We start from the raw sequence: 25,823 nt of genomic DNA, 5'->3' as shown, positions 1-25,823 counted from the left end.
GTTTCTTCAGCTCTGAATTAACTATCACACATCCTTTTCTCTCAGTGGGGTTAATCTGCAAAGAAAAGAAAATTTTTGAGGAAGGCAACATGCAGAAAAAAAAACATTTTATGATGCTGCTGCTTTTTGACCGAGTATTGCAAAGCATGTGGTGAACTTGTTACAGGTGTCTCTGTACCTTTTTCAAACATTGCTGACTGCATCCATCCTCTGCAAGGGCCCTGTAATATTGAGCACTAGTCGGAGCCGTGCCTTGACTTTGTGCCTGGTAGGCATACTAACAGCTACGAGGTATGCATCACTCATTGCAATTCACATCCTGTGTTTCTTCGCAGCAGCATGAATATGGTGTTTCTTGGCCCTTAGGGACTTGCCAAAAAAAAAAGGACACCTTTTTGCATACCTGAATAGATTTTATATTTCAAATACGATATTTGAGTACAGTCAGAACTCATTCTGAAGTTGTGTCTGACACAAACATATGCTCATTATGTCCTTATCAGTGATAAGGCGTATACAGTGAAACCTCGTTAATACGTACCTGCCGGGAACGCGGCATAACTACGCACTAAACGGTAGTACGCATTAAACACCAAGTACAAATTTGCATCTCCTAGCGTACGCCATCGCCGCCAGCAAATAAATAGAGTGCCACAGCAAATATTGCCTAAAGTACCCACCGCAAAGCCTTTTCTTTCTTTTTGCCAAAGTGGAGAAAAGATCCTGGCACACTCGCACGACCGCCCGATAGCGCGCAGTGGCGACGCCGAAGAGCATTTCGAAACTATTGCAGGGTCCGGGATACGCGGTCAACGCAGTGACCGACATAGCGACAGAACGGACAGTGCCTGCTTTCCGCGGTATATGTGCATGCGTCTAACCGCGATTTGCTACTAAACGAAAACTGACACAGTTCCAGTGAAACGCGGTACGGCTGCGTGGAGCCGATCGTCTCCCGACTAGTTGCGTGCAGCGCGTCGCCTACGCGGCTCACGCCGTCACTACTGGGCCACTTGCTGTGCCGCACGCGCGCATTTATCGTGGGAATGTTGTTCGTACCCACTTCGCTCTAGATCGTGCACAGATGCGGCGAGTAGCTTGTTCGGTTAACGCAGCGATGACGAGCTTCATGCAAGCGATGCGCACTCCGCGATGCTCTAGCGGTCCTGGCAGCGGACGGAGGTGCGTTGGGTGGTCGCCTAATAAAAGCGTGCAGTATGGTTACAACCGCGCTACGCTTGCTGTATCGTACACGTGCGTTTAGTGTGATAGCGTTAATGCAGCGAGGTTTCTCGGCGCCCGCGACCCGCAACGCTAACTACGCAACAGCTATCTGCTTTCGCTTCTACAAAGCGGTGCGCGCCTGATGACGGCTTAGTAGCGTTTGCTGTCGGGCTAGTTGGTACATGGCTGAAGTTCTTCGATCCTGCCCGAGCATTTGCGCCATCAATTCAACTTCAGCCTTGAAGATGGCCGCGCACAACGAAGCGTCAGCGATCGGCGGCCCAGCGCGTTCAGGTTGTCGCCTAATAAAAGCGTGCAGTAGGCTTAAAAAGTAGCGCTGCGCCGCACGCGTGCCCGAGCAGATAGCTGAAGATACTTATTGTGATAAGGTTGTCGGCGATAAGTCATGTCGGCGCGTTCGTCGGTGGCCGCCACCTCGCCTTCGTTCTTTCCCGATGCTTACCCGCAAAGGCGTCGACGCAATCGCGCGGAAGTCGGAATCGGGGATCGACTGGTCTGCGCACTTCTCAAAAAGGCGGAAGACCTTTGGCGGCACATTCTGGCGTCGGGAAATTGAGCGGCGCAGTAAAATTTTATGGCACAAAAAGTTGTCGCGGTACGCAGGGTACGCACTAACCGGTAGGCACAGGGCGAACCACTACGTCTTATGCAGTCAGCGAATGCATTGAGCTCTATGGGACTCGGTCGGGGATTCGTCGCAACTACGTTTTAACCGTTAGTACGTTTAAAGCGGGTACGTATTAACGAGGTTTGACTATATCTTTATTGCTCACATATACCTGTGCAAAACATCTGAAGTTTACTTTGTTATATCTGTCGTCACTCTACTGAGGTTTAAATGTACTACATTCAGAAATTTATTGTACTATGAGAGGAAAGAACTAGGTGCCAGATATTATGTACCATTGCTATTTTTTGATGAGATACCACGAACTGGTGGATGAGAAACCTGAGAAAGTACTCTTAACCCTTTCAGACGCCACCTATGAAGAACTGTCTGTCCGTGCGTCAAATTGACACAACATTACTTCAGGGCACTCGATATTCTATTTTAACAAAAATAATGTCATAATACATTGATTTATGTGTGTTACAGTAATTAGTCCTAATTAAATTGTAATGAAATATGTTTACATCATTCATGCTTCGTTTTTGCATAAGTACAATCAAATCTGAGGCTAGAAATATTGTGCAAATTCATTTCCGGATGTGTTCATTTTGAGAACAGAAAAATGGTACTTTTGTCGTGGCACGTGGGAAGCGCCACGTCGAACATGGTAGTGACTTCAGCAAAGTGATTACATTCAACAACACACTGCAAAATGAAGTTAAATGAAGACGCATTTATGACGCAGAAGGTTCAGTTCATCAAAACGTCAATGTATCTTGCTCTTTCTTCGCCACTAGTCGACACAACTAGCAAAAACAAGTGGATAACACATACAAAGCGTCTCAAAGGGTTAACTGCTCCTCATGGTGCAATGCCACTCGCATCTCATTGCTATCCTGCAACATCTTTGACTTTTTTCTCTTCCTTTCCCTCTCTCTCTCTCTTAATTCGAACATTGTGCTCTGCGGCATGAGGAGTAGTTAACCAAATGTGTGTGGGAGTCCGTCTTATGTAAGAACTTATTGACCATTAGTCAACATATATTTAGTCAGTGTTTAGCTTCACAGTGGGAATTCTCTGTTTTGTGGTTTACATTCCTTGGCAGAACAGCAGCAAATGTTGATTCTGTGCTGTTGTCTTTTGAAAAAAAAAATTTCGTGTAAGTAACATTTTTATTTGTCCCTCATAGGGTTGAATAAAAGCTGACACACTTTTTTTTGTTTGGTCAAAAGGCAGGTATAAATAGCTTCAGCTTTTCTTGGCATGCATTATTAAGGGTGTTTGGGATTTGCACTAACAATAGTGCTAAAGGAACAGCAGCCTTGTTAGCTAAAGTGCTATTGGTGATGTGCCATTCTACGGGGCTGTATGCTATCTTGGGATATGCCAGAGTGGCAGTAGGTGTGGTTTCTTTTTTTTTTCGGTCACTGCCTATGAGGAAACGCATCCATCTTTCATCAGAACAAACTCTGCCTCATGTCCTCAAGCTGTGTGCGTTTTTTTAATTACCAGGAGTGGAGTCTTTTATAACAGCACACAGGCAGTTGCTCTAAGGAGTTCACTAATCCTTGTGATGGTTTGTTTTTTTAGGACTAACAACCTCAGAAATCGATAATAGTGGTACAATTACTGTCATCATTTTTATATTTCTACTGAGAGCACTTGACTTTGTTGCAAAGCTTAATGGACTTTCGTGTGCAGGCTTTCAGCGCTGTTCTGGCGCTGCCGGGAAGAGCACCTGGGTCAGCCATGTGAGGAGAGCCTGCTACAAAAAAACCCCTCGGAGCCTCAGTCATGGGGCCTTGAGCGAGTTTTGGCAGCAAGTGGCTGCGCTATACTGCTCACTTGGTGTGCTTGGCCACCACGATCTTCCACTGGCCTCTCCGGTGCTTTGGCAAGGGTGGGCCTAATGGTCGCCACTGGTGCTTTGCTGGCACACTGGTTTGTGCAGCTCAAGCCACCTGCCACCATCCAGAATGTGCTCGGCTCCCACCAGGTACACTTTGCTATTCAATCATGGCCATGGGGAAAGAATGTGCGGATGGATGAACTCTAAACTATCACCACCACATGCAGGAGTCCTGATAATGCTGTATTTACGGAAGTGTGGAGAGGAGGCCTAAATTTTCAGTGCATAGTGGCATGAAGCGCGAGTGTCCGTTGCTGTCATTGCAAGATTCATAGATACCATCACATGGGTTGGCTCTGGTGCTTAGAGCACTTGTGGCTTCTCTTAACACCACAGATATAAGTTGGTTTCTCTTCCTGTATTTTCTTGCTCCATGGTCAGTGTTTCCATGTGAATAAGCAACTGTTCAACTTTGGACAGTCATAGCAGGATGAAATGTGCAGAAAAGCGGGCTACTTGGTGGTTACAATGCTTAGTATGACAGATATGTTGTGCCGGTGCCATGTCATGTTATGGTGCAGAATTGTGCTCCGTACATGCCGTAAAATCCCGAGCAAGCAACCCTACCTTTTTGGTATTCTTTAGGCTTGTGCGAATAGTAAATTTTAGGTCCGAAGCGAATTCGAAGCGAATAGTGGTTTGGTCGAAGCGAATTTCGAAGCGAATTCGAATAGCTTATATCGCACATTATAAAGAAAAATGAGCATATTTGTCATGACCCAACTAACCAGCGCAATATTTTTAAAGTTGAAACAAGGCATATGCATATGTCATTCTTTTTGGTTCAAAGGGAAGTGGAAGCAGATTTGAGTAATAGCAGGATTTGACTTTCGGTAGAATGCAAGTGATAACCTGTAAAATATGTTACGTTTTAAAATTTACTATCCTTAGAGCATATAAGCCGATTAACAAGCTTTTAAACTTAAAAAATGATGAATCGATGTGAGGGTAATACAGTAAAGCCTCATTAATTCGAACTCTGTTATTTCGAAATCCCGCATAATTAGAAGGATTTCCTTGGTCCCGTATTTTGAAATGTAAATTTGAGTGGATAACTTGAAGCGGCGGTCAGTACCAGCCCGGTTATTTCGAGAACTTTGGGTGCCATGTGCCAATTCCCCGATCCCGATTTAGCCGCAAATCCGCAGAAACGATGGCACTTAGGAGCCACAAGGCAATGCAGTATAGCGATACTAATGAGTGACAAGTGAAGCATCCCAGCGTCGCTGCTGCCAGTGCAAGAAAAAAACTATAAACAAAAGGCGGTCTCGTGATCAGCTGAAATGTGCGCCTGCGGAAAAGGCGTGCTTCACTGCAACACAGCGGTGACACGCGGGCAGCATGGCGCATGCTTCTCTCAACGTCAGCGCGTCAATATTTATTCATTCTTTCTGGGAAAATAGAGAAATTAATAAAGAGCGGTCTGACGCAATTCGCGATGTATGCGAACCTCCGAATGGCGCTGGTCCGGCAATTTGCGCACTTGCACTGCTGGCGGAGTACTTGCCTGCAACGCCTACTTCGAAAACTCAGTTTGAAAACTTCAATGATCATCTTTTCTACCCAGAACACATCGCAAATTCCGTCACACTGGTCATTATTAAATTCTTTATTTTACCAGAAAGAATGGGCGAATGGTCGCATCATGACGCGCTGACGCTGTGAGGAGCAGGTGACATGCTGCCCGCGTGTCACCACTGTGTTGCAGTGAAGCACGTCCTTTACGCAGGCGCGCATTTCAGTTGACCACGAGACCGTTTTTACAGCGAAAGCTGTTATGAGATCACAACAAGGGCTGTTTTTGGCGCCGTAGTTGTCCGCCGCCGCCGCCGGTGTCCGTAACCACTATCGCTCGAAATAAGAAAAAAAACGAAATAAGAAAAAAATTCCAGGATGGAGCGAGGTTCGAACCTGGGCCCTCTGCGTGTGAGCCCGGTATTCAACCTCAGAGCCATGCCCGTGCTTGAGACTGCTTTGCAAAATGACCCTATACAGGCTTCATGTCGGGAAGGAACCACATTAACATACGCAATGTAGCGTGGTAGAAGAGTAAAATAACAACCAAGTGTCACACAACGCGAATTCTGTAAGCAGGCGTCACACGATGCGAATTGCGCAACGAGTGGGTTGTTGAATGCTTCCAACCCATTACAAAGTGTTAGACAAGGGTTGGACAGAGGTTGGACAAATGTTGTGGCATCAGCCACAGCATCAACAAAGTGGACATAATGCCTTACAGGTGTTTAGCATGTAACACGGTTCTGCGTAGAATGAAGAAAAATTGCTTAGTGGCTGCTTCCGTACTTCACAAAAATTATGATGATTTATAGCGTAGTGGGTTCCTTGCAAGAGTACTTCCGTTGGTTGCGAAGGAAGCCCATACCGCTCCCATGATCCATTTGCTCAGGGTCTCAATAAGGTTAATTCCCTCTCTCTATCTCTTTCTCACGTTAGCGTATGTTATAAAGCGTGGTGGGAGAGTGAAATGACAACAGGGCATCACACAATGCGAATTACGTAACTTGTGGGTCCTTTAAAGCTTCCAACCCATTACAAAGGGATCAGCCATAATTCTTCATCGTCATAAACCGTCCCATCAAGAAACTGCTCATAATGCCTTACAGATGGTACCTCGCTTCTCCGCAGAATGACGATTAATGTCGTGGTGGGTGCTTCACAACTTCACAAAAATTGTGATTTGTGGCGTAGTGGATACGTTCTTAGTGTACTTGTATCAGTAGCCACAAGAGAGTTTATAACGGGCTCTAGAAATTCCGCTCTTCGAGCTTTCGCTGTGACTGTGCTGCACTTTCCGCGCAGGCCTGGCGATTTTTTTTTTCCTCTCTCTTTTTGTTTTTCTTGCACTGGCAGCAGCGAGGCCCGCCGTTTTCCCGGTTTAGCGGCAAAATTGGGACCAGGTATTGCTGGTATTGTAGCCGCAAGCTAGCAGGAACAGCAAACGACCACTCCTGATTAGTTCCAGTAATTCAAATTTCCTTGCATCCCGCTTTTTGTATGTTTGGTTAATTCGAAAACCCGCTTAATTTGATTTTTCACAGTCCCAGTGACTGAATTAACGAGGTTTTACTGTATGTTCATTTAAACTTGAAGTGCGGCTTTGCGGCAGGGCGGATTTCTCCTGGAAAGGTGTATTGACGGTATAGCACACCTCCACTGCAGTGAAACCACCTTTACAGGGGGTTACATGCGGTTTATATATGTCTATTCGTTCATTTCGAATACTTTGAAATTTCCTAGAATTTAAATTCGTTTCGAAGCAAATTCGAATACTGTAATATCCGTTCGAATATTCGAAGTGCTCGAATATTCGCACAAGCCTAGTATTCTTTGGCATGAGGTCCAAGTATGGCCAAAGAGCACAAACAAATTGTATGATAAACAAAAATGCATGAGGAATATGAAAACAAATTTTGATTAGGAAAACATCTTTGGACTACAAGCAGGCCTGAATGTTAGCTTAAGCATGCTCATTTAACTCTTTGCGATCATGAGGACTTACCCAATTTGTGTTCCAGTCAGGAGCCATTTCATGCATATTGAGCACCACCCTGAAAAAAGCATTTATGTAGACAAATTCATGTTGAGGGATTTATTAAACAAGATTTTTTGTTTCATTCTGTTTGCTTGACGGTGTTTTTTGAGGACATTTACAACACTTATGCACTGAAGTCGTAATCACTGGGTGGCCGGCCTCTGCGACTGAAAATGCTGATCTTTTGCAGCAAAACATGCCGTGACCCACACTGCAAGTTAAGCGGCACAATTCACTTTGACAGAACAGAAAGTGATAAGTGAGAATAAAGGTTTATTTATGCAGCGCAATCTGTTAATTCTTCGTGAAGGTACTGAAGTTATTGTTCTGGCTCAGTAGTCGTCTGCTCGTTGGGGAATGCAAACAACAGTGTTTGTGAAAATCGTTGCTCCCGCTTGTTGTGAAGTGCGAGCTGTAATTCGATTTTTGCATGCAAAAGGATCATCAGCACCTCAAATTTATGGGGAGTTGCGCCTAGTTTATGGGCCTAAAGTGATGAGTGAAGGAAAGGTCAGAAAATGGTCTCGAGACTTCACAAATGGCCACACAATTGTGCACGACGAAGAGCGGAGTGGAAGGGCCAGAATCCAGACCAATGAAACTGTCCAACAAGCAGGTCTGGAACTGCGATTAGATCGACGACGGGCAGCTAGTGGTCTGTCGGATGAATTTCCTGTTGTCGGCCGCACTACAATTTGCGTGATTGTAACTGAAAAACTCGAATATCACAAAACTGTGCAAGGTGGGTACCAGTAATGCTTATCGACTAACTCAAGCAGCAAAGAATGCCCAGGCGGCAAACTTCTCTGCAGAGGGACTAAAGAAACTGGTGCAGCGGTATTAAAAGTGCTTCGAAGTTAACGGTGATTATGTAGAAAAGTGAAGTTGGTTAGTACTAAACTAGTCCCGCCAATAAAAATTTTTACTAACGAATATTTATTTTTTTTTTTGGACCAAACGGCCCTTACTTTTTGAATAGCCCTCATATATTAAGTTGAGAGCAGCAGGAAGGATTATATTATAGTTAATGCAGAATAGCTATGGCAGTTATTTGCATATATTCTGCTTAAGCTTGTGAAAAAAAAGTATGTTTTGTTTGTGGCACTCAGCTGCCCTTGCTTGCTGTTTTCTGCAGTGGCCCACTTGTGGCACATATGGTATAGTACATTTATAGTATACACCGCCAGGGCTGCACCACCACCTCGTCGAACCTCCCTACAAGCACTTACCAATATCCCACAAGTTATTTTGGGCCTTATTAATTAATTTGAGCAGTGTAAGATGAACTAGACTATTTTTTTTCCGTCAAACCCTGGACTATAGGCTATTTCTTAAAATTCACTTCTGTTTAACTGTAAAAGATAACTTCTTGGATTCTAGAGGGTGAAAGAGACCTGCAAATTGTCACCAATTCAAGTTATTTTGTACCAAAAGAACTGCTGTTCCTGATTAGAGGCAGCTGCACTTGAGTGTATAGATCGAACAGCTGAATTCTATGCGATCATTTTCTTTCATGCGTTAATGATGCCTCATCTTCTGGCAGACTGTTGGCTCGGTTGACTTGGTTTGGGTAATGCAGTTCTAACCACATTTGTATCCCATAAACCGATTGGCAATGCTGTCGCATTACACTTTGATTTTTCAGCGCAAACATGGCACCACACATTTGTTTTGTGACACGATCTTCCTTGAGTTTCATTACCGTAACTGATGCCCCATGCATATTTTTTCAGTTGTTTCTCATTTACAAGCTGCTCAGTTGACGCAATTTCCAGTTGTGAGTGGCATTACATGCATATTTATTTTACCAGTAGGGCCCCATGTTACTTTTCTATTTAGTTTGTTTAGATATCAGAAAATAGTATATTTCATAATTGCCTGTCATTTTTTATTTTAATTTTTTTTCTCCAGAATATATTCGTGTCTGTCATGATGGTATGTAGCACACTAAACAAGCCATGTACAAAGCCAAACAGAGATTAGGTTTTTTTTTGTTTTGTCCCTGGTTATTTTAGTGCGCTTGTCACCATCTTGACTGAACTGTTCCAACTTGCCCATCTATTGATATCCAAGTTTCATTGGGAATTCTTTCCTTTGTAACATGCTTTAAAGTAGTAATGAATTTCTCAAGCTCTTTTGTCTCCACACTCAGGAGCTGCTTCCAAACACAGCCATGCTAGTGAGCATAGCTTTGGCATTGCTTGGCTGGGCTATGCCCCGCTCACCTATGGGGAATGTAAGCCTGCTGCCTGCATCTGCCTTGCTGTTCCTTTTGACGCTGGCTGGTGAAAGCTATGTCGTACCACTTTGCCTGATGGTTGCTGCCCTGTGGGGACTTTCACACCTGTGGTCTTCACTGCCTCCGACAGGTAAGTGTACCTTACAGATGCTCTTCAGTACACTTTTTCTTCCAGGACCCAGATGGGTGCACAACCGGAGATATGCAGTAGTTCAGAGGTTGTGGTTATTATGAAAATAGGTTTTTTTTTTTCTGCAGCACAGTTGATTTCATTAATGCGACTGTGCTAAAAAATGTGAGCCGCAGTGTGCATGTGTATCATGCAGGCTTAGTCTAAGGATTTGCTTAATCATTTTTAAGCCAAGCTTCCACACTTGCCCCTAATGGCTGCTGTGTGGCCCCGTAAGAGGTCCATATTGGCAGGTTTAGAGCAGGTATAACTATACAAGATGTTAAAGCATTATACAAGATGAGTAGAGTTGTTCTGTGATGATAAACAGCTACACTGGCACTGATGATGACGTAGAAACCTGCAGGACTCACCTCACAGAAATGATAGTAGAGGAGTCCTCTGATGTGCCTCCATAGGTTGATAATTATGGTGGGGACATTGCCCAGTAGATAGATGCAAGGACCAAAATTTTTCATGCATGTTGCAAATTGATAATTTCCTGAATACATCGCTGCACATTTTGCAACATGAGAGCAGTGAAGAGTTTTTAAAGCAAGGTAGATGAAACTTCAGCTTTTGTGACAGCACACAATTTACACAGTGCTGGCAAGAAACAGTCAGATACTCAATAGTTTAGCTAAGAGTGCATAAATCGGCATTTTTGCATCATGCTAATTCAATAAAGGCGTCTTTTCATGTCTACCTTTTGGTTTTAATACTGCTTCACTTCAGGGCTGGGCAGAGATACTCAGAAAAGTATTCCGGAATACAGATATCGAAATACATGAACTGGAAGCCTAAAATACAGATACTGAGATACATTTGCCTTTAACGTAACGGGATATTTCGGAGATACTTTTGCAATAAGACGAAAAAAGTATTCCGGAATACAGTTACAGCGATACAGATACTGGAATACTTTTTTTTTAATTCAAGGATGCTCATACTACGCAACGACACTTATTAGTACAGCATAATGTTGTAATTAAAGTTACAGTGCATTGAAACGTTCAGTTCATTTATTTATTTATTACAGTACCCTCAACGCCATTAAGACATTGCAGGGGAGGGGGGGCAGACAAAGTACATAATTAGTAATAATGACATAATTACAAGTATCAATTGCAATAAAAATGCACTATTTCACAGCAACAGTAACAAGGATTGGACACCGAAATCGACATACTTGGCGAACAAGCTAAGCTATGCTAGAAATAGCACACTTTAAGCGAATCACTCGAATCACTAATGAACACCAGTGAATTGTAAAAAAGCACACATTTATTTTGAAGATCTGCTTTGCTGAGAAGGTTGCTGGGTAGACTTCTCAAATGGGCTGTCTTCTAACAGCGTCGGTTCAGCCTCAGCACAAGACTCACGAAAGAAAAGTCTCTCTACTGCTGAAGATGAGCACAAATTCGTGTTATAGTGAATAAATACCGCCTTCGTAGCCGGATTGCCCTGCAGCGTCGCGATATCTCTTCTCGGGTCATCTAGATACCGAAACACTTCCGCCCTCACTTGGGTTGTTCTGACTGTTCAGAATCCGAAGTCGGTCCCCATCTTCGGAATCCTCAGCCGTCTGAACCTGTCGGCTTCAATGAAGCTTTCACCACCACCGAGGCTACCAGCACCCATTTCAGAAAGCCGCAACAGGCGAAGTCGGCTCCGGCATTGGGGGAGCCTGCTACCACAAAAGACCGTTTCGCGCGTGTAATCAATTAGGAACGCACCCTGACATTGGAGAGGTGGCCGAAAGCGCGTCAAAGATAGCCATATTCTAGTCACTTCCGCCGCGACTACGGGAACTGCTTTTGAAAGCGCCGCCGCTTTGAAAACTGAACGCACTCGAAGCATTGCAAAGCCTGTTCCAAGGCGGTATCCACGCGGGGGTCGCGAAGTATTGGCTTGCCACCCGAAAAAAATTAGGCGTGCTGCACTGACCTTGAGAGACAGCGACTTTCGTTGGCAGAGGCCGACAACAATGCCCCCGCAATTCTGCCGTCTGTGGCATCGTGCGCTTTACCACATGGACCATTCTGTGCTTGAGGGGAAACCATCACCGCCCTATTTGTCGGCGACCGGCGGCGCGCCTTTGCTTGTCTTGGCACAAAAAAGAAAAAAAAAACGTAATTCCCCCATTGGAAACACGCCTCAACTCATTTCCGACACAAAAAAAAAAAACAATGTAACGAGATACCCGTGTCCTTCACAGTATCGCGATACGGGCGATACATCGTAAATGTATTTCACTACTGAGATACAAATACATTTTTCAAATGTATCTCGATACAGAAATACAGATACTCAAAAGTATCTCTGAGATACTATCGCGATACTCTTGTATCGCGATACTGCCCAGCCCTGCTTCACTTATATTAGAATGCATCATAGATCTTTGGGCACTTACAATTATTGGCGATCACTTCTTTTTTTAAACATATGTTCACCACTCTAATCATTGAGTTTATTTTACTGAGAACATTCTGTATATTCGAGTTTTGTGACATTTCAGACTGTGCGTGTGTGTGTGTGTGTGTGTGCGTGCGTGTGTGCGTGCGCGCATGCCTGCATGCATGCACAGTTCCATTTGAAACACCAGTGATTACATTACCGATTAATGTATTGCAGTACATGTTGTAAAGGGTATTATTAGAAATAGAATTTTCTGTAATGTGTAAGATTTAATATTTGTTTGCATTGCATTTTATACTCACTGAAAGTGATTCCTGAATCACCTGCTATAGAGCTAGCATACTAGATTAGATTTCTTAGACTGGGTTCTTTGGAAGAAGGTTATCATTAGTGAAAGGAATCCATTTTGTAGACTGGATCTTCTTTTTTTCTTTTTTTTCTTTTTGGTTTATGTTGCACAAAAACTGCAACAGTAACGGTGTTATAGGTTGACGTGCCAAGTTTCATGGCCTTTTTTGCAAACATTGGCCCTCTTTCAACAGCACTATGTTGCGAAAGTTAGTGTATTTTTTATATAGTCTTGGTCTTTTTTGTTCATTCTTTTCGTTCTTTCTTTTTTTTGCTGTGTCTGTGGTCAGTTATTGATTAGTCACATTGAAGTGGTTCAGGACCTGTGATTTCATTAGGACAGCTCTTTTTTTTAATTTATGGTAGCATTGTGACATGTCTGTTACCTCTGTCAGTGATTCCACTCCTGCGTCAACTGCGCCAAAGTGCGCCAAACTACACCGGAGTCTCGGGTTTGGGGGCGTCTGTTACCGGCAGTAGCACTGCCAGCGCGTCAAAATGTGCAGCTTGATCTTGGGGTGGCCAAAGTCACAACCACGACCAAGAATTATTCCGTTGAATAAAAAGTGAATTCGCATGCATCCCAAGTAAGCCACAATGCCATGCACGGTGCCGACGCAGCTTCTGTTGTGCAAGTCAGCTTGACGGCGAAACACGCTCTCTGTGGAGGCTCGTGACATCTACGCCAATAAGTAGCAAGAAAGTGTGGCGGAGATTCATCGGCGGACGTTATGTGTTCCAAAAACGCTGCTGGTAGCTTGTTTCAAGCGTCGCACGGCACATAATTAAAGCAAAGTGCAGTAATAACTACATATGTTTGGGATATGGCGTCGAGAAGCCGTTGAAGAACTCGATACCGTCGAGGTGATTAAAAGAGGGCTTTATTTGACACTGAGTGAGACCATTAAGACCCTGCTAGTAGTTCTATGTCCCCGTTTTCTCTCGTGCTCACTGGTACTTCTTTCTCCTCTTCTGTCGGCTCGCTGGTGCTCGCGATGGAAACAACAACATACGTGCTGCTAAAATGTCTCCTTTCTGTTTATGGACATCGTGGAATGAAATCTGGGAACACTAGTAAATAGATGTATGCACGGTGTAAGATAACTAAAGTATTTTTCTTACACCGTGAATATATGGAACAATAACGAATTTTCAGTGCTTCGTGTCCATGGAAGAGCCTGTGAACGGTGGGAACACGTTGACACTTTTCCTGAAATATAATTTATCCATGGATCTTTATCCAGAAGAGCTTTTTCATAATTCCTTCCGCCAGCACATCCGGGTTTGTAATTGCTCTTGCGGTAAATACCCCCTAAAAGGCCCTGCCCTTTCGAGCTCGTGAGTGCTAGGGGCCCAATTCGAATTTCTTGCTTGCTTTAAAAAAAAAATGTCGTCTCATTAATAAAAGCATGCCTCTTGGTCTGAGCAACTGCAATTCGGCTTTAATATGCGCAGCGCTCAATAGCAGGCCCGTTGCTGATGGCCGTGGCATCGGAAGGCCCACTGTGAAGCGGCTACGCCATGTTACTCGTCCGCCCCTCACTTTCCATGGTCAACAGCAGATGGTTAAAAAATCACAGAGCAATGAATGCGATACCAACAAATTGTATTATTATATGAAGTAAATCTTGTAGCTACCTCTTTTGCATCCGATTTCTCGTAACTCAACAAAACGCTGGTTTAAGGGACATTGGCCGCTCCAGGGACCGAAGTAGTTTTCGGGCTGTCAGTTCTCTAAACGCGAAGTAAGCATTGAGATAGCGTGCGCGACTGCGCCAGGGGCGGATCCAGGTGCCTACTTTGGGGGTGGGTGGGGGTCCTTCTTCCACTCAGGGGAGGGGGGCGCAGGAGCACAAAGGCTGACATCACCACCTTAGCAGTGGATTTTAAGCGGTCATGCATATATTTACAACAGCCCAGTGGGTATTATGGCGGTGCCTAAAACGCCTTCGTTGGAATGTGCATAGGGAAGCAGAAAAGGGCAGAGAGATGAGAAGAGAGGTAGAGGGCAGGTACAAGATTCTCCTTTCCTTCCTCCGTTTGGGCAGTGGTAGCCAAGGCTACCTGACAAAGGAGGTGGACTATAGGCACTGAAGGGAGGGGAGGGGGCTGACACAGGCTTTGGTGGGGGAGGAGCGAATGCCCCCCTCCCTCCCTCTGGAACCGCCACTGGACTGTGCCCTGCGAGAGTCGCAGCCCCCCTCCCCTGGTGTCCCTTCATGCTCCTTATGAAAGACGGGCGGGACGCTTCCTAGCTCTTTGTTTGATGAGCAGTCGGCAGCAAGCCTCGCACACAGGATGATGTTATCGCATCTACCCTCCGTGTGACAAAGACGGCCAGCTCGTTTTGCTTCAGCCGTGTTCGTCGCCAGCGCTTGCGAGCTTTTAGTCACGGGTAGAACATAGAATGTGCGGGGTGATGTTATCAATTTGGACCTTATACGGAAAATGACGGCTATGGCAAAAACCCGCAGAGAGTGTCCATATAATTGCTATCGCAATAAAAAGAAGAACAAAGTTGAGGAGCTGTTCCACTCTGTGAGGTGCATGATCAGCGAAGCTTCATAGCGTGCAGCACGGAGGTGACATGGTGGAGGCCAGTTTGGTATGTAAGGCCAGGTTGTTAACAGCCAGGCTGCTAATGTTCAATACGCAGTATTAATGCGAACGCCTCAGATGCCTTATCAAACACATATCAAACACAAAAATTGACCGTCGACGTCAGCAGCGGCAACACGATGCAAAAATCATCATCATGTGATGACATCACCATGACGTCATATATCGCCAGAACTTGTGACGTCATCATGATGTCATACATCGTGACGTCACGTGATGACTCACATCACGTGCTTCTCCAGTGTACTCCAAGATGTGAAATTAGCTGCTCCAGAGTGCTCCCAGATGCAAAAAAACTTGCTCCAAAGTGCTCCAAAATGGAAACTTTTGCTGCTCCAAAAATTGCTCCAAATCAGAAGCCCTTGGTAGCATCACTGCTCTGTGCGCTTTTCAGGTATTTTTGTTCCTTACTTTAATATCCAACTTATGGCTTTAAAAGTGGCCTATTGTTTAAAATTTGAGGCACTAGTCTAGCCTGACTTCTTTTATAGCGTTTCTTGTAGGTCTTATGAATGCTTTGCTTACCATTGTGGTCTGTGGAAGCCAGTCTCTATGAGGCATGCAAGCACCAAGCATTCGTTTCTCTTTTATTTTAGACATGTGGGGACGCTGCTGTGCTGGTTGCTGGTGGGCCAGCTGGGATTCTTAGCACAGGCCATCAAACAAGCTTCTCCACAATCCATTGGAAAGCGGCGTTCGTGGGTGCACCCATTGATCAGCCACCCATGACCCTGGGTGCTGTAAAAGTGCTGTTGAACACTTTTGCTGGCCCCATGGTGGCAGGTGCCAGCCTGCCCCTTATGCAAGGCAGCTTTCGTACACAAGGCATGTCCTCTCCAGGAAAGAGATTATGCCATTGTTGCTTACTGCACACTGCTTCTCCTGCAGGTAAGGTATGCCTTCTGTGTGTGGTATACTGTCATGTAAATTACAGAAAAACTTAGCACTCGCCAAAATCAGGAGCAAAAAGAAAGAAAACTATTTTTTTTTGCTCTTGATTTTGGTGAGTCCTCAGTTTTTCTACAATGTTCGCTCCTCGCTAGATGATATTTCGTCGAACCTTGACTATAGTCATGTAAATAACCTAAAAGTCAGCAGATTTCTCATTTCACTTGGCTTATGCATACTCAATAAACCAGGGGCGTAGCCAGAAAATTTTTTCGGGGGGGGTTCAACCATACTTTATGTATGTTCGTGCGTGCATTTGTATGTGTGCGTGTATATATACGCAAGCAAAACTGAAAAATTTCGGGGGGGGGGGGGGTTGAACCACCCCCCCCCTGGCTACGCCCCTGCAATAAACGAACTGTTGTTATCAGTTATTTTGTAAGTAGTGTTTCTTCCCGTTGTCTAAAAACTGTGGCGATGTTTACAGGTGCTTCTTGGCACAAAGTGCACATGGAGTGTTGATAAAACTGTGGTGCTGGGAATAGCATTTTACATAAATCAAAATGATGCCTACCCATCTGCACATATCTTCAGAGAGAGAGAAGAGAAAGTTAAAGGAAGACATATCTTCAGAGCACCAGAAGGAGTGGGAACCTGGGTCCACTCTTTAAGGCATCATAGACCGGCTTGTGCCATATACTGTGGCTGATCAAGTATCCAAATGAGTGGCAGGCATTTCTATCAACCTGTCTTGTGCAGATAAATGGTGCATGCTCTCGCACACACACACACACACACACACAACCACACAACACACACACACACACACACACACCACACACACACACACACACACACACACACACACACACCTAAGCACATTACCTGCATCAGCCTAGCTTCTGTGAGGCCTGATGACAGCGAGTGCATGAGTACTTAAGAGCCCTACATCACAGCAGCAGTTATTAATGCGATTCAAATTATTTCGATTATTCATGCACACTTTGTTCTGCTGGTAATCTGTTGAAGCTCTCTGACAGCCGCTCATCAATTAGCCACCATGGTAGCTTAACATGTGGGGTGTTGCCCTGCTAAGCTCGTGGCCACGGGTTTGATTCCCGGCCTCAGCGTCCGCATTTCGATGGGGGCAAAATGCAAAGAACACTGTGTTCTATAGTGCAGACCACTTATAACGTAACCGCATATAGTGCAGGACCGGTTATAATGCGGTCTTTTTCGACTCCCGTTCACCCTCCCATAGAACCGCATGTATACGCATACCGCTTATTGTGCAGTCCCCCAAGATGAAATACCGTTTATAATGCGGTTCGGGAAAATATTTCTGACAAACGCGGTAGCGAGTGCGGTTCTCAAAGGAGGTACGCCGCTGGGGAGGGAGCGACGAGGTCGTTACGAAGGGCGAGGGCACGCACAGTGAACGAACGAGGGGCGGAGGGAGGAAAAAGACCGCGGCTGTGCGGGCTCGCCGAGTGGGGAAGGATGGTGGTTGCCGAGGCGACGGAGTAGCCTTTGCACCGGCGGCGGCAAAGCTCCGCGGCCGCTTGCTGGCAGCGCGTTACGCGTGGAACGTACGATCGCGTCCTCATCAAGTGCGCTTTAAAGTAAGTTTCCTGTCGGGAAAAGCGTCGTCGTTATCACACTTGCTACAGATATCGCGTTTGCGACCTCGTCCGCAAATTGAAAAGTTTTGCGGCTTCATGACGCGAGCTTTCGCCTTTTCTGCCAGTGCGCGGACTTAAACGAGCTTGGCGGGCTTTTGTCGCCGTTGATCTCCTGGCCGCGAACACAAACTTCGTATCACGCGCCCTGTTCTTAAGTTAGTGCTTGAGTGCGATCTTTTCGACGTCCGATCTTCATGTTGTCTTGGCCAAACTTCCCACGACAACATGCTGAACGGCACGCTAGGCCTAATCAGCGTTGGTTGCTTTTCGGTCGCGGGCGATAAAAGTTGCGGTTTGGTGCGGAATCAACGAAACTTTTTGCGATGGCTGCACTTGAAGGGAAGAGAATCATATAGTTAATGAAAACGAGGGAATGGTTGGCACGTGCAACTCTCGAATTGTGGTTCCGGATTCGATTGCAATGTCTTGGACATCGCGTGCGCGCCCGTGAAATCGATCGATCGGTACCGCTCAGCACGTGAAATTTCGGTCGCGATTCGACATGGTTTTGTGTAATGCGCATACCTCGAGGTGGCCTGAAACGTAGTCGGCGAATTTCCGCGATGGCACTTTGTTTTGTTTGCTTTTTTCCCCCGTGTTCATTTCGTTGGCAATGCAGGTCTTTGGCGGTTAATTTTTGAACATTCGGATATTTAAGTGGTTGTAAGCGCCCCAAATCGCATATGTCGATTATCGGACACGCGAGGCTACATGCTCAACACGTTTTGCGCAAGTGCAGCCTTTTGAAGAAGGTTGTTTTGGTTATAGTGCGGTACCGCTTATAGTGCGGATATTCGCGACTCCGGCGACTTACGTTATAAGCGGTCTATATTTCACAAATTAGATTTGGCAACTCCTCTATCGCCATACAGGGCAGCCACCTTGTCAGTCTGCTCGTTGTAGCAGTTTTTCCGCAGCCGCACCTTTCCTTGCGCCTTTGACGCAAGAAAAAAAATTATTTTGCTATTATATCTGCATAGAAGTGCATCCAATAGCGGATGTATTCTGCACATTAGTTCATCCACCTGAGGTGGTCGAGGTGGCTGCTGCAGCCCAGGGGCGGCAGGTGATCGCAGGGCAGCCTTCATCAGCTCACTCTGGGCAAGTGACACAGGGGTGCGGCCGTCATTGGTCCTGCATTAAGAATGTCATGGAGGCTCCCTCAACAACAGCACTGCAATCGTGGTTGTTATTAACCACACTGCATGTAGGAAGCAGCGCCATAAATAAGCACCTGTCTCTTTCTGCACGGTGCACTGAGTGGCTTTGTGTTTTGGTGTGGACAAGTACCTGGCATTAATGTCAGCCCCTGCACTGCATAGCTGTAGCACCACATCGGGCACATTGCTGAGCACAGCATCGTGTAGCGGTGTGACACCATCTGGGCCTGCTGCATTGACCGATGCACCAGCTGCAAGTAACAGGCGTACCACTTCCACGGCACCTTGACTGGAGGCCTCATGCTGGACATAACACAAGGCACATTATTATGAATACACAATTTCTAATGAGGCTTTAGAAAAGGATATTCTAGATGGAATGTCATACGTGATGATAAGCATAATTGCATTCTTTTTAATTTCCCGTGTTCATTCATGCTCAAAGGCAGCACTTATGCAATATTCCGAGACTGTTGAACACTTGGCACGTGGCAACAGTTCTGATTAGGGTTAAAAGGCGCATATCATTTCAATGCATTATAGATATTGGAGAAACCACTGTGTCACCATGAGCAGGTGAACTCATTAGTACTGACATAAGCAGTGATTCATAATAATGGTAAAATAATGAAAATATTTTGCACAATCATAGCAAAAATTGCCACGGATATTAAATAGCCTTTGATTGCTTTTAACCACCAAAGCGCAAACTTGACACATTCCCAGGCATGGACAAGGAATGGAGCAGGTGACAAAGTGTATGCATTGACGCGAGAACATGCATTGCCTCGGCCAATCTTTTACTCACCAGAGGTGTCCAGCCGGCGTTGTCGCGAACATTGGGATTAGCACCTCCACTGAGCAGGGCCTTCACTCGGGCGGCGTCACCCTGTGCAAGGCCAATGGCAGCAACTATTTGCACTGAATCGTACTTCCAACAGAACCAAAAGCCTCTCGGTTAAAAACAAGAAAAAACTATCTGCCACTGAGTGGGCCAGTGAAACGCACCTTGATAGCTGCCACTTGCAGAGGTGTCTCTCCCAAGCGGTTCCGCCTCTCTGCCACCTTCCTTGTGCTGCTTCTCTCTACACACACATGCTGTTTGATCACTTCCTTTGCTAACTATTCAATACCATCAACAGCTAAAGTTTTCAGAGACATTCAAAGAAAAAAAAACAGCTAGACTTCCTCTCTGGCCAACAGCTGCATTGTAGAATATGAGAGGCGTAGACCATAGTTCTGCTCACAAAATTTTGACTCTATGCTACAGTCAAGCAGGGAAGAAAGTTAATTTTTCTGCTGCTATTCATTCAAGCCTACTGTGGTGTATTAATTAGCAACTAGAGATGGGCAATATAAATGGACACTCACTCACCAGTATTTTTACTGGCTATCGATTATTTATTTACTTTCATACTTGCATCCAGTCAAAGTTGCAAGAACTCGGTTATTACACCCACCCGACTCACTGGAACATTCACATGCATTAACTCGTGTCTATATTACACGCACCTTTTTCTTGGCTGCTGGAATCCGTTCAGATCAGCTGCTAAATGAGCCAGTCAGTTGCTTCGAATGAAACCATTGTAAAGCAGAATGTTCAACTTTTGCTTAGTGTTGCATACAATGTCAGATACTGCTTCATCTCGAGCAGGGTATCCAGGCGAAAATGTGTAACTGGGAATCTAACTGGTTTACAATTCGAAGTGAAATTACAGAAAAAGTTGTAGAGAATCCCTAAGTATGTTCTTGTCAGATAGCAACATGAAAGTGTTTCTTTTCGCTAGGTTGATGAAGAGCTGGTGGGGTCATATTTCATAGTTGCCTTTCTTATCAAGAATGCGGCAATGTAGAGGCCGAATTGTATTTATGTACATGATTTGGTGCAACCAAAGTGTTGCCGACAACACTTTACACATGATAGGCAGAGATGCCATTTCCTCAGCCTCTCCTTTTCTTTCAACTTCTGTGGAAGGCCAACTGATGTGGCAGACAAGGGTGTGCTCTCTTGAAGTCCGGAGTTCCAAATCTGCCTCGTAGACGTCGATATATAAGAACATCTGAAATTTTGGATGCTAAAAGGGCTTCGGCGTCCAATTTTTCGGACTTCCTGCCCAAATTTCAGGTCCGAAACAGCGTTAATTGAGCTCCCAACTCTGCCACATCTTTCATCTCCATATTGGAACCAGCGTTTTCTTTAGTTAATACATTTGCGACCGTAGCGGAGCTTGAAAGGCAGCTTTGCCGCAATACGGGGGTGTGATGAGGTGAAGCATATTGAAAATATAGGGACCACTTCCAAACGGACGTCGACTGTCTCTTGGCTAAGTTCGACCGTAACGGAGCTTGAAAGGCAGCTTTGCCGCAATACGGGGGTGTGAGGAGGTGAAGCATATTGAAAATCTAGGGACCACTTCCAATCGGACGTTGACTGTCTCTTGCCTAAGTTCGACCGTAACGGAGCTGAAAGGCAGCTTTGCCGCAATACGGGGGTGTGATGAGGTGAAGTATACTGAAAATCTAGGGACCACTTCCAACCGGACTTTTGTCTCTTGCCCAAGTTCGACCGTAACGGAGCTTGAAAGGCAGCTTTGCCGCAATACGAGACTGTTGTGAGGTGAAGCAACTGGCTTTAGCTGGAAACGAACTCGTTCGAGTTACAGGCCAACTGGTGCCTGCAGTGGAAGCAACAGGTTCCAGTTACAAGCAAAGTAGGAACCAACTTAAACCATGACCAGTTGTACTGAAAGTAACATGATGCATGTTGGATTGCACCAATGCAACTGGGTACTTCTCTGTGCCCTCTCAACTCTTGTGACAGTTTGTCGGTGTGAGAAAGAGAAAAAAAGACTGGGAAAGAAATGGAAGTGCGTGGTTGGGCATGGCAATTTGCCATCATGTTCACTCACAGCTGGACAGCCACTACAGCCTGCTCCCTGTTTCAGATCCCCTTTGCTAGGCTGATCAGTGTACCAAGTATTTTATTCACTCTTTGATCAGTGTTTACAAATACACAAAATTCAAAATTACAAATTACAAAATTCACTGCATTAGCCTCATCAGCTGCACTTTAGGCCTTTTCCCTTCTATATGCTTAACTAATGTTTCTACAGGGTGCTTTTTTTTAGACAATACATATTTTTTATAAAAATTCTGCGAATATCATACTCCTGTCGTTTTCGCACACAAACTCTATGTCGTGGCTCAACTAAAATGGCAATGACGTGACTAATTAACAAAAATGCATTCATTAACTTTTTTATTCGCTTTGAGGAAGTCGTTTATATTAGAAAGTTGTAGTGCATGCCAACTTGTGGCATACCCATTTTTTAAAAATCCCATAATACACGCGTAATTTGATATATTAATTATCAAAATTCAAGGCCCCAATTGCAGCACTATCGACACTGAGCGCACCGGGCTTGTGGCAGCTGTATTACGTCAGACCGGAAGTTCACATGAACTTTGAAAAAAGGCGCATCGCAGCAGAGTCTGGTAAAAAAAAAACGCCAAGTGGTCTCAAATACATGCGTGGACAGCTTATTCTTTGCATTTGGTGTGTAGTGGTTATCAGTTACTTTGTTAAACTCTGAAAAAGTGTAAAGACATCATTCGCTTGCCTGCGAGAAGTAGCGCCACTGTGGCTGTCTCCTAGTTTTACGCTGTACAGTGAAAGGAAAGATCAAAACTATGGTTTTCTTGGGCACAGTGCAAAAGAAACAAATAAGCACTCCATGCCATTTTATAAAAAATCTGCATTGTCTAAAAAAAAAAGACACCCTGTATAGGTGGACACACATAAGCTTGACCAACGAGTGCATGCTCTAGACTTGCATCATAAGCAGCGTGGTCGTGACCCCGTTGTCAGAGAACGTTGACGAGTACATGAGTGGGACTATTTTTTTATTCGCGGAGGCAATCGGTTGCCGCGTTCCAGTCATCTGGGCGAGGCCTCTCCAAGTCTATCAGACTATAGCTGACTACAAACACAGCTATTATTGTCTGACTCGCATCCCGAGTTTCTGGAAAAAAAGACATCCACTGAACTTGAGTTTTACCTTGGGCTCCTTTAGGAGGAATACTCCTTGCAGGTGAACCAGGTTGCCCAGCATCTTTGGCACCTTTTTCAGTGCTCACTGCACAGTGGTAAGCAATGAGAAACACTTATGAAAGCAGTGGACAAGGAAACATGTGATGCAACATCCTTTGTTCACTTCTCTCAATGCAGATGTATAATATGCAGACATTCTAGCTTGAAATGTTTGCCCAGCATTTGATCTGTGTGCAGGTAAAAATGAGGACCGGTGTTCATATCTCAGGATACATAAGAGCAGAATTTTAACAGGAAACTAAACAGACTTTCGTGTGACCTGGGCAGCTACACATCCTACGTAGTATACATATCTGTAGTAGTTGCCGATAGCAGGAAAATATGTCATATGACTCCAATGTTGGATTACTGCTAGTACAGAAAAAGAGTTGTGCAATAATCTGATTAGCTTAGCTTACTTCCCCCTGTGCTATGAACTCCCAGTTGTACTCCAACATAGGCATCTGTAATATTTTGTGGAAGCTACGAATCTACCCTATACAAAAGCTGAGCTATTAATCTTACTGTGATCGCTGTTAAATGTTATAAACTGCTGGTTCTCATGTCTCCCCACCATTTTTGTTACGCAGACAGCAGTCATAGTAATCTTAAGTCATTAACTAGGCTATCGGCCTACTTTACTTTCACCACATTGTAAGTGAGTTCACCTGGTTATCATAACCAAAGATTTCTAAAATTTATACCTATCTGGCGACCGCCCTGGCTGGCTGTAATGAGGCCAACTGCACCAAGCCACTACACAAAGCAAGAATATCCATGGCCATAAGTACTTTGCTTTGGCCAAGTTAAGTATTGTGAAAAGGCACACATTGGGAGAAACATGCACACACACAGGACCAGTGCTGAAATGCCAACTGAGATTTGCTCTCAAAACTTGCTTTTTGTAATGTCACGTGTCACCATTGATTGACAAGAAGCCACTACTACAGAAAAAGAAAGAAAACCAGTGTACCTGCACACTGTACGCCAGTATCATCTTGTTGTCACCCTTGACAAGGCAATGAGCCCGTAACATGGTGGGCTACTGACTTCTGACATGCATTAGTGTACAGATACATTGGTTTCCTTTTTTCAATGGTAATGCCTCCTTGTTAACCCTTTGCAGTCCGAAACCTTCAGCCACCTTCGGTCCGTTCTGCTCCCAAACTAAAAAAAGCAAAGATCATGTTAAAAAAAGTTTGCTTACCCTTTTAGGGACGGTGCATACTGCAGTGAGAAAACACATGCGTGAATCAACCATGAAAGAGCTTGTCCAGCAATGCACGACAACAGACTGCTGTGGCCTCGTTGCGTTATCAGGAGGGGTTCGATAATGGACTGCAAAGGGTTAATGGTGGCGAGTGGCATTATTAAAAGCACATTTTGAGAATAAATATCACTTGGTAGTTCAGCACTGGCCCTGGGCATGCATGTTTCCTTTTTAACCTTGCAACCTTTGGCTAGTTCACTTGTTTAAGCAGGCTGGCATCGCTTGGCTTGCTTTTGACATCTGGAAAAAGAAAACCACACATACATGCACTAGTATGCATGCATGTATGCGTATGTCCCCATTGCTTAAAGTCTAACTCCATCAAAGCGGGTCTTTAGTGATTCGAGCAAAGGTGGAGAGGGAGAGAAGAAGTGGCTGATAGCTTGTTTTACACATCTTTTTATATAAACCGGCAAAACAACTTTCAGACATTATTTTCGCTCTCTTTGTTTCTCCCCCTCAGTTTATGACGCAGACTTGAAACAAGTGATCCCCACATCTGCCAGTGTGCTCGACGATATCTGATGTGAAACAGCACACACTGAAAAAAAAAAAAAAAAATTGGCCAGTTGTAGCATATGTAATATTATTCACTATATTATTATTCATTATTCATTATTTTACAGTAACCATGACATCAAGGGCAAGTCTCGACAACCTAATGTGCAATGGAGACGAGGTAAAATTAAGTAAATCTGTATATAAAGTTTGCAAAAATGATCTAATTTAATTACACTCTATGCAAAAAACATGATACTAAATTAGCATAGAAGGACTTATATAACATCCGTACGTGGTGCCTGTACATACATTAATAGAAATTTATATTTTGCGAACACAAAACCTTACAATGGGAATGGGGGGCCCTGCCAGCTGTCCTCATCTTCATACATTTAGCATCTTGAATCGCGCCGCTTTACAGACGCAAGTCACGTGGCGAAAGTGCATAGCATTTGTGTTTTCTGATGCACTGCACTAAGATGCAGAAAGTCTGCTTTTGGCACAGACTGTTGCTGTATAATCTTACCGTCACTGGTTTGCGCAGCATCTTGCAAGTCGTCTCCGCCTGGTGCTGTTTCTGCAGTTAAGCGCAATAAAATTATCACTTCTACAGCTGTGCGACTTCAACATGCGACGTCAATGGATAGAAATACTACCGCTGAGTGTCGAGCTTGAGAGGAGTTGTCCGAGCTTTGCGGCGCAAGTGAGTACGCTGCTAATCTGTGGGTCAGGCTTCAGCTCGCGTTGTGTTGTCGGCGAGCCACAGACGCCGCACGCATCACGGCGACCGATGCAGCGCCTGTGTTGCGCGCGGTCAGCGCCACTTCACATCAATCTGGCGGTGGAAAACTCACCTGCATACCGTGTGGCCGCATAGGCCGACGATGTGCGGCTCTTGAAGTAGGTCCTCGCTGCAAGGACGCGCGGTAAGGAGAAGGTACACGCAAATGCCGCCGTCCGCTTACCATTGTACACACTTGAGAAGGGAGAACAGCTCCTCAAGCGCTCGTCTTGATTCTTCCATCTTCTATTTGTCCCACTATTTACAAATAAAACAATTTGTTCCGCGTGCTACGGCACGGTATCCAGTTGGCAGCTCTACCAAGTAAGGAACTAACCTTC

The 25,823-nt window shown here is 44.9% G+C and overlaps 2 protein-coding genes across 2 annotated transcripts in view; one reads left to right on the top strand and one right to left on the bottom strand.

Annotated features, from left to right (window-relative positions):
- Positions 1–16,002, top strand: part of LOC119378412 (uncharacterized) — a gene marked incomplete at its 5' end in the record, with an annotated part of 29,327 nt that extends 13,325 nt beyond the window's left edge. The window contains 6 exons of the mRNA XM_049411760.1: positions 167–291; positions 3,557–3,851; positions 9,470–9,692; positions 9,917–9,990; positions 15,707–15,912; positions 15,999–16,002. Of these exons, the coding sequence (XP_049267717.1) occupies positions 167–291; positions 3,557–3,851; positions 9,470–9,692; positions 9,917–9,990; positions 15,707–15,912; positions 15,999–16,002 (927 nt within the window). The remainder of the gene's footprint in view (positions 1–166; positions 292–3,556; positions 3,852–9,469; positions 9,693–9,916; positions 9,991–15,706; positions 15,913–15,998) is intronic.
- Positions 16,003–18,513: 2,511 nt separating this feature from the next.
- LOC119378411 (BRCA1-associated RING domain protein 1) lies at positions 18,514–25,817 on the bottom strand. The gene is made up of 9 exons (XM_037647571.1): positions 25,667–25,817; positions 25,556–25,612; positions 25,358–25,500; positions 25,228–25,278; positions 22,899–22,976; positions 19,849–19,925; positions 19,649–19,729; positions 18,971–19,143; positions 18,514–18,814 (listed from the first exon to the last, which is right to left on the bottom strand). Exons 1-9 carry the CDS (start codon positions 25,723–25,725, stop codon positions 18,514–18,516), a joined length of 1,020 nt encoding a protein of 339 aa, XP_037503499.1. The 5' UTR covers positions 25,726–25,817.
- Between the last annotated feature and the right edge of the window lie 6 nt (positions 25,818–25,823).

Source organism: Rhipicephalus sanguineus, unplaced genomic scaffold (assembly GCF_013339695.2).
Source record: "Rhipicephalus sanguineus isolate Rsan-2018 unplaced genomic scaffold, BIME_Rsan_1.4 Seq827, whole genome shotgun sequence".
NCBI classification, from domain to species: Eukaryota; Metazoa; Arthropoda; class Arachnida; order Ixodida; family Ixodidae; genus Rhipicephalus; species Rhipicephalus sanguineus.
This window is presented reverse-complemented; position numbering and strand designations above follow the sequence as displayed.

Excerpts from the sequence above, each read along its gene's own strand:
- LOC119378411 (XM_037647571.1), bottom strand. The coding sequence starts at position 25,725 with ATGGAAGAATCAAGACGAGCGCTTGAGGAGCTGTTCTCCCTTCTCAAG. Across the intron at positions 25,279-25,357 it reads CTCAAGCTCGACACTCAGCG|AAACAGCACCAGGCGGAGAC; the intron begins GTAGTATTTCTA and ends GCTTAACTGCAG. Across the intron at positions 19,144-19,648 it reads ACGCCGGCTGGACACCTCTG|CATGAGGCCTCCAGTCAAGG; the intron begins GTGAGTAAAAGA and ends TGTTATGTCCAG.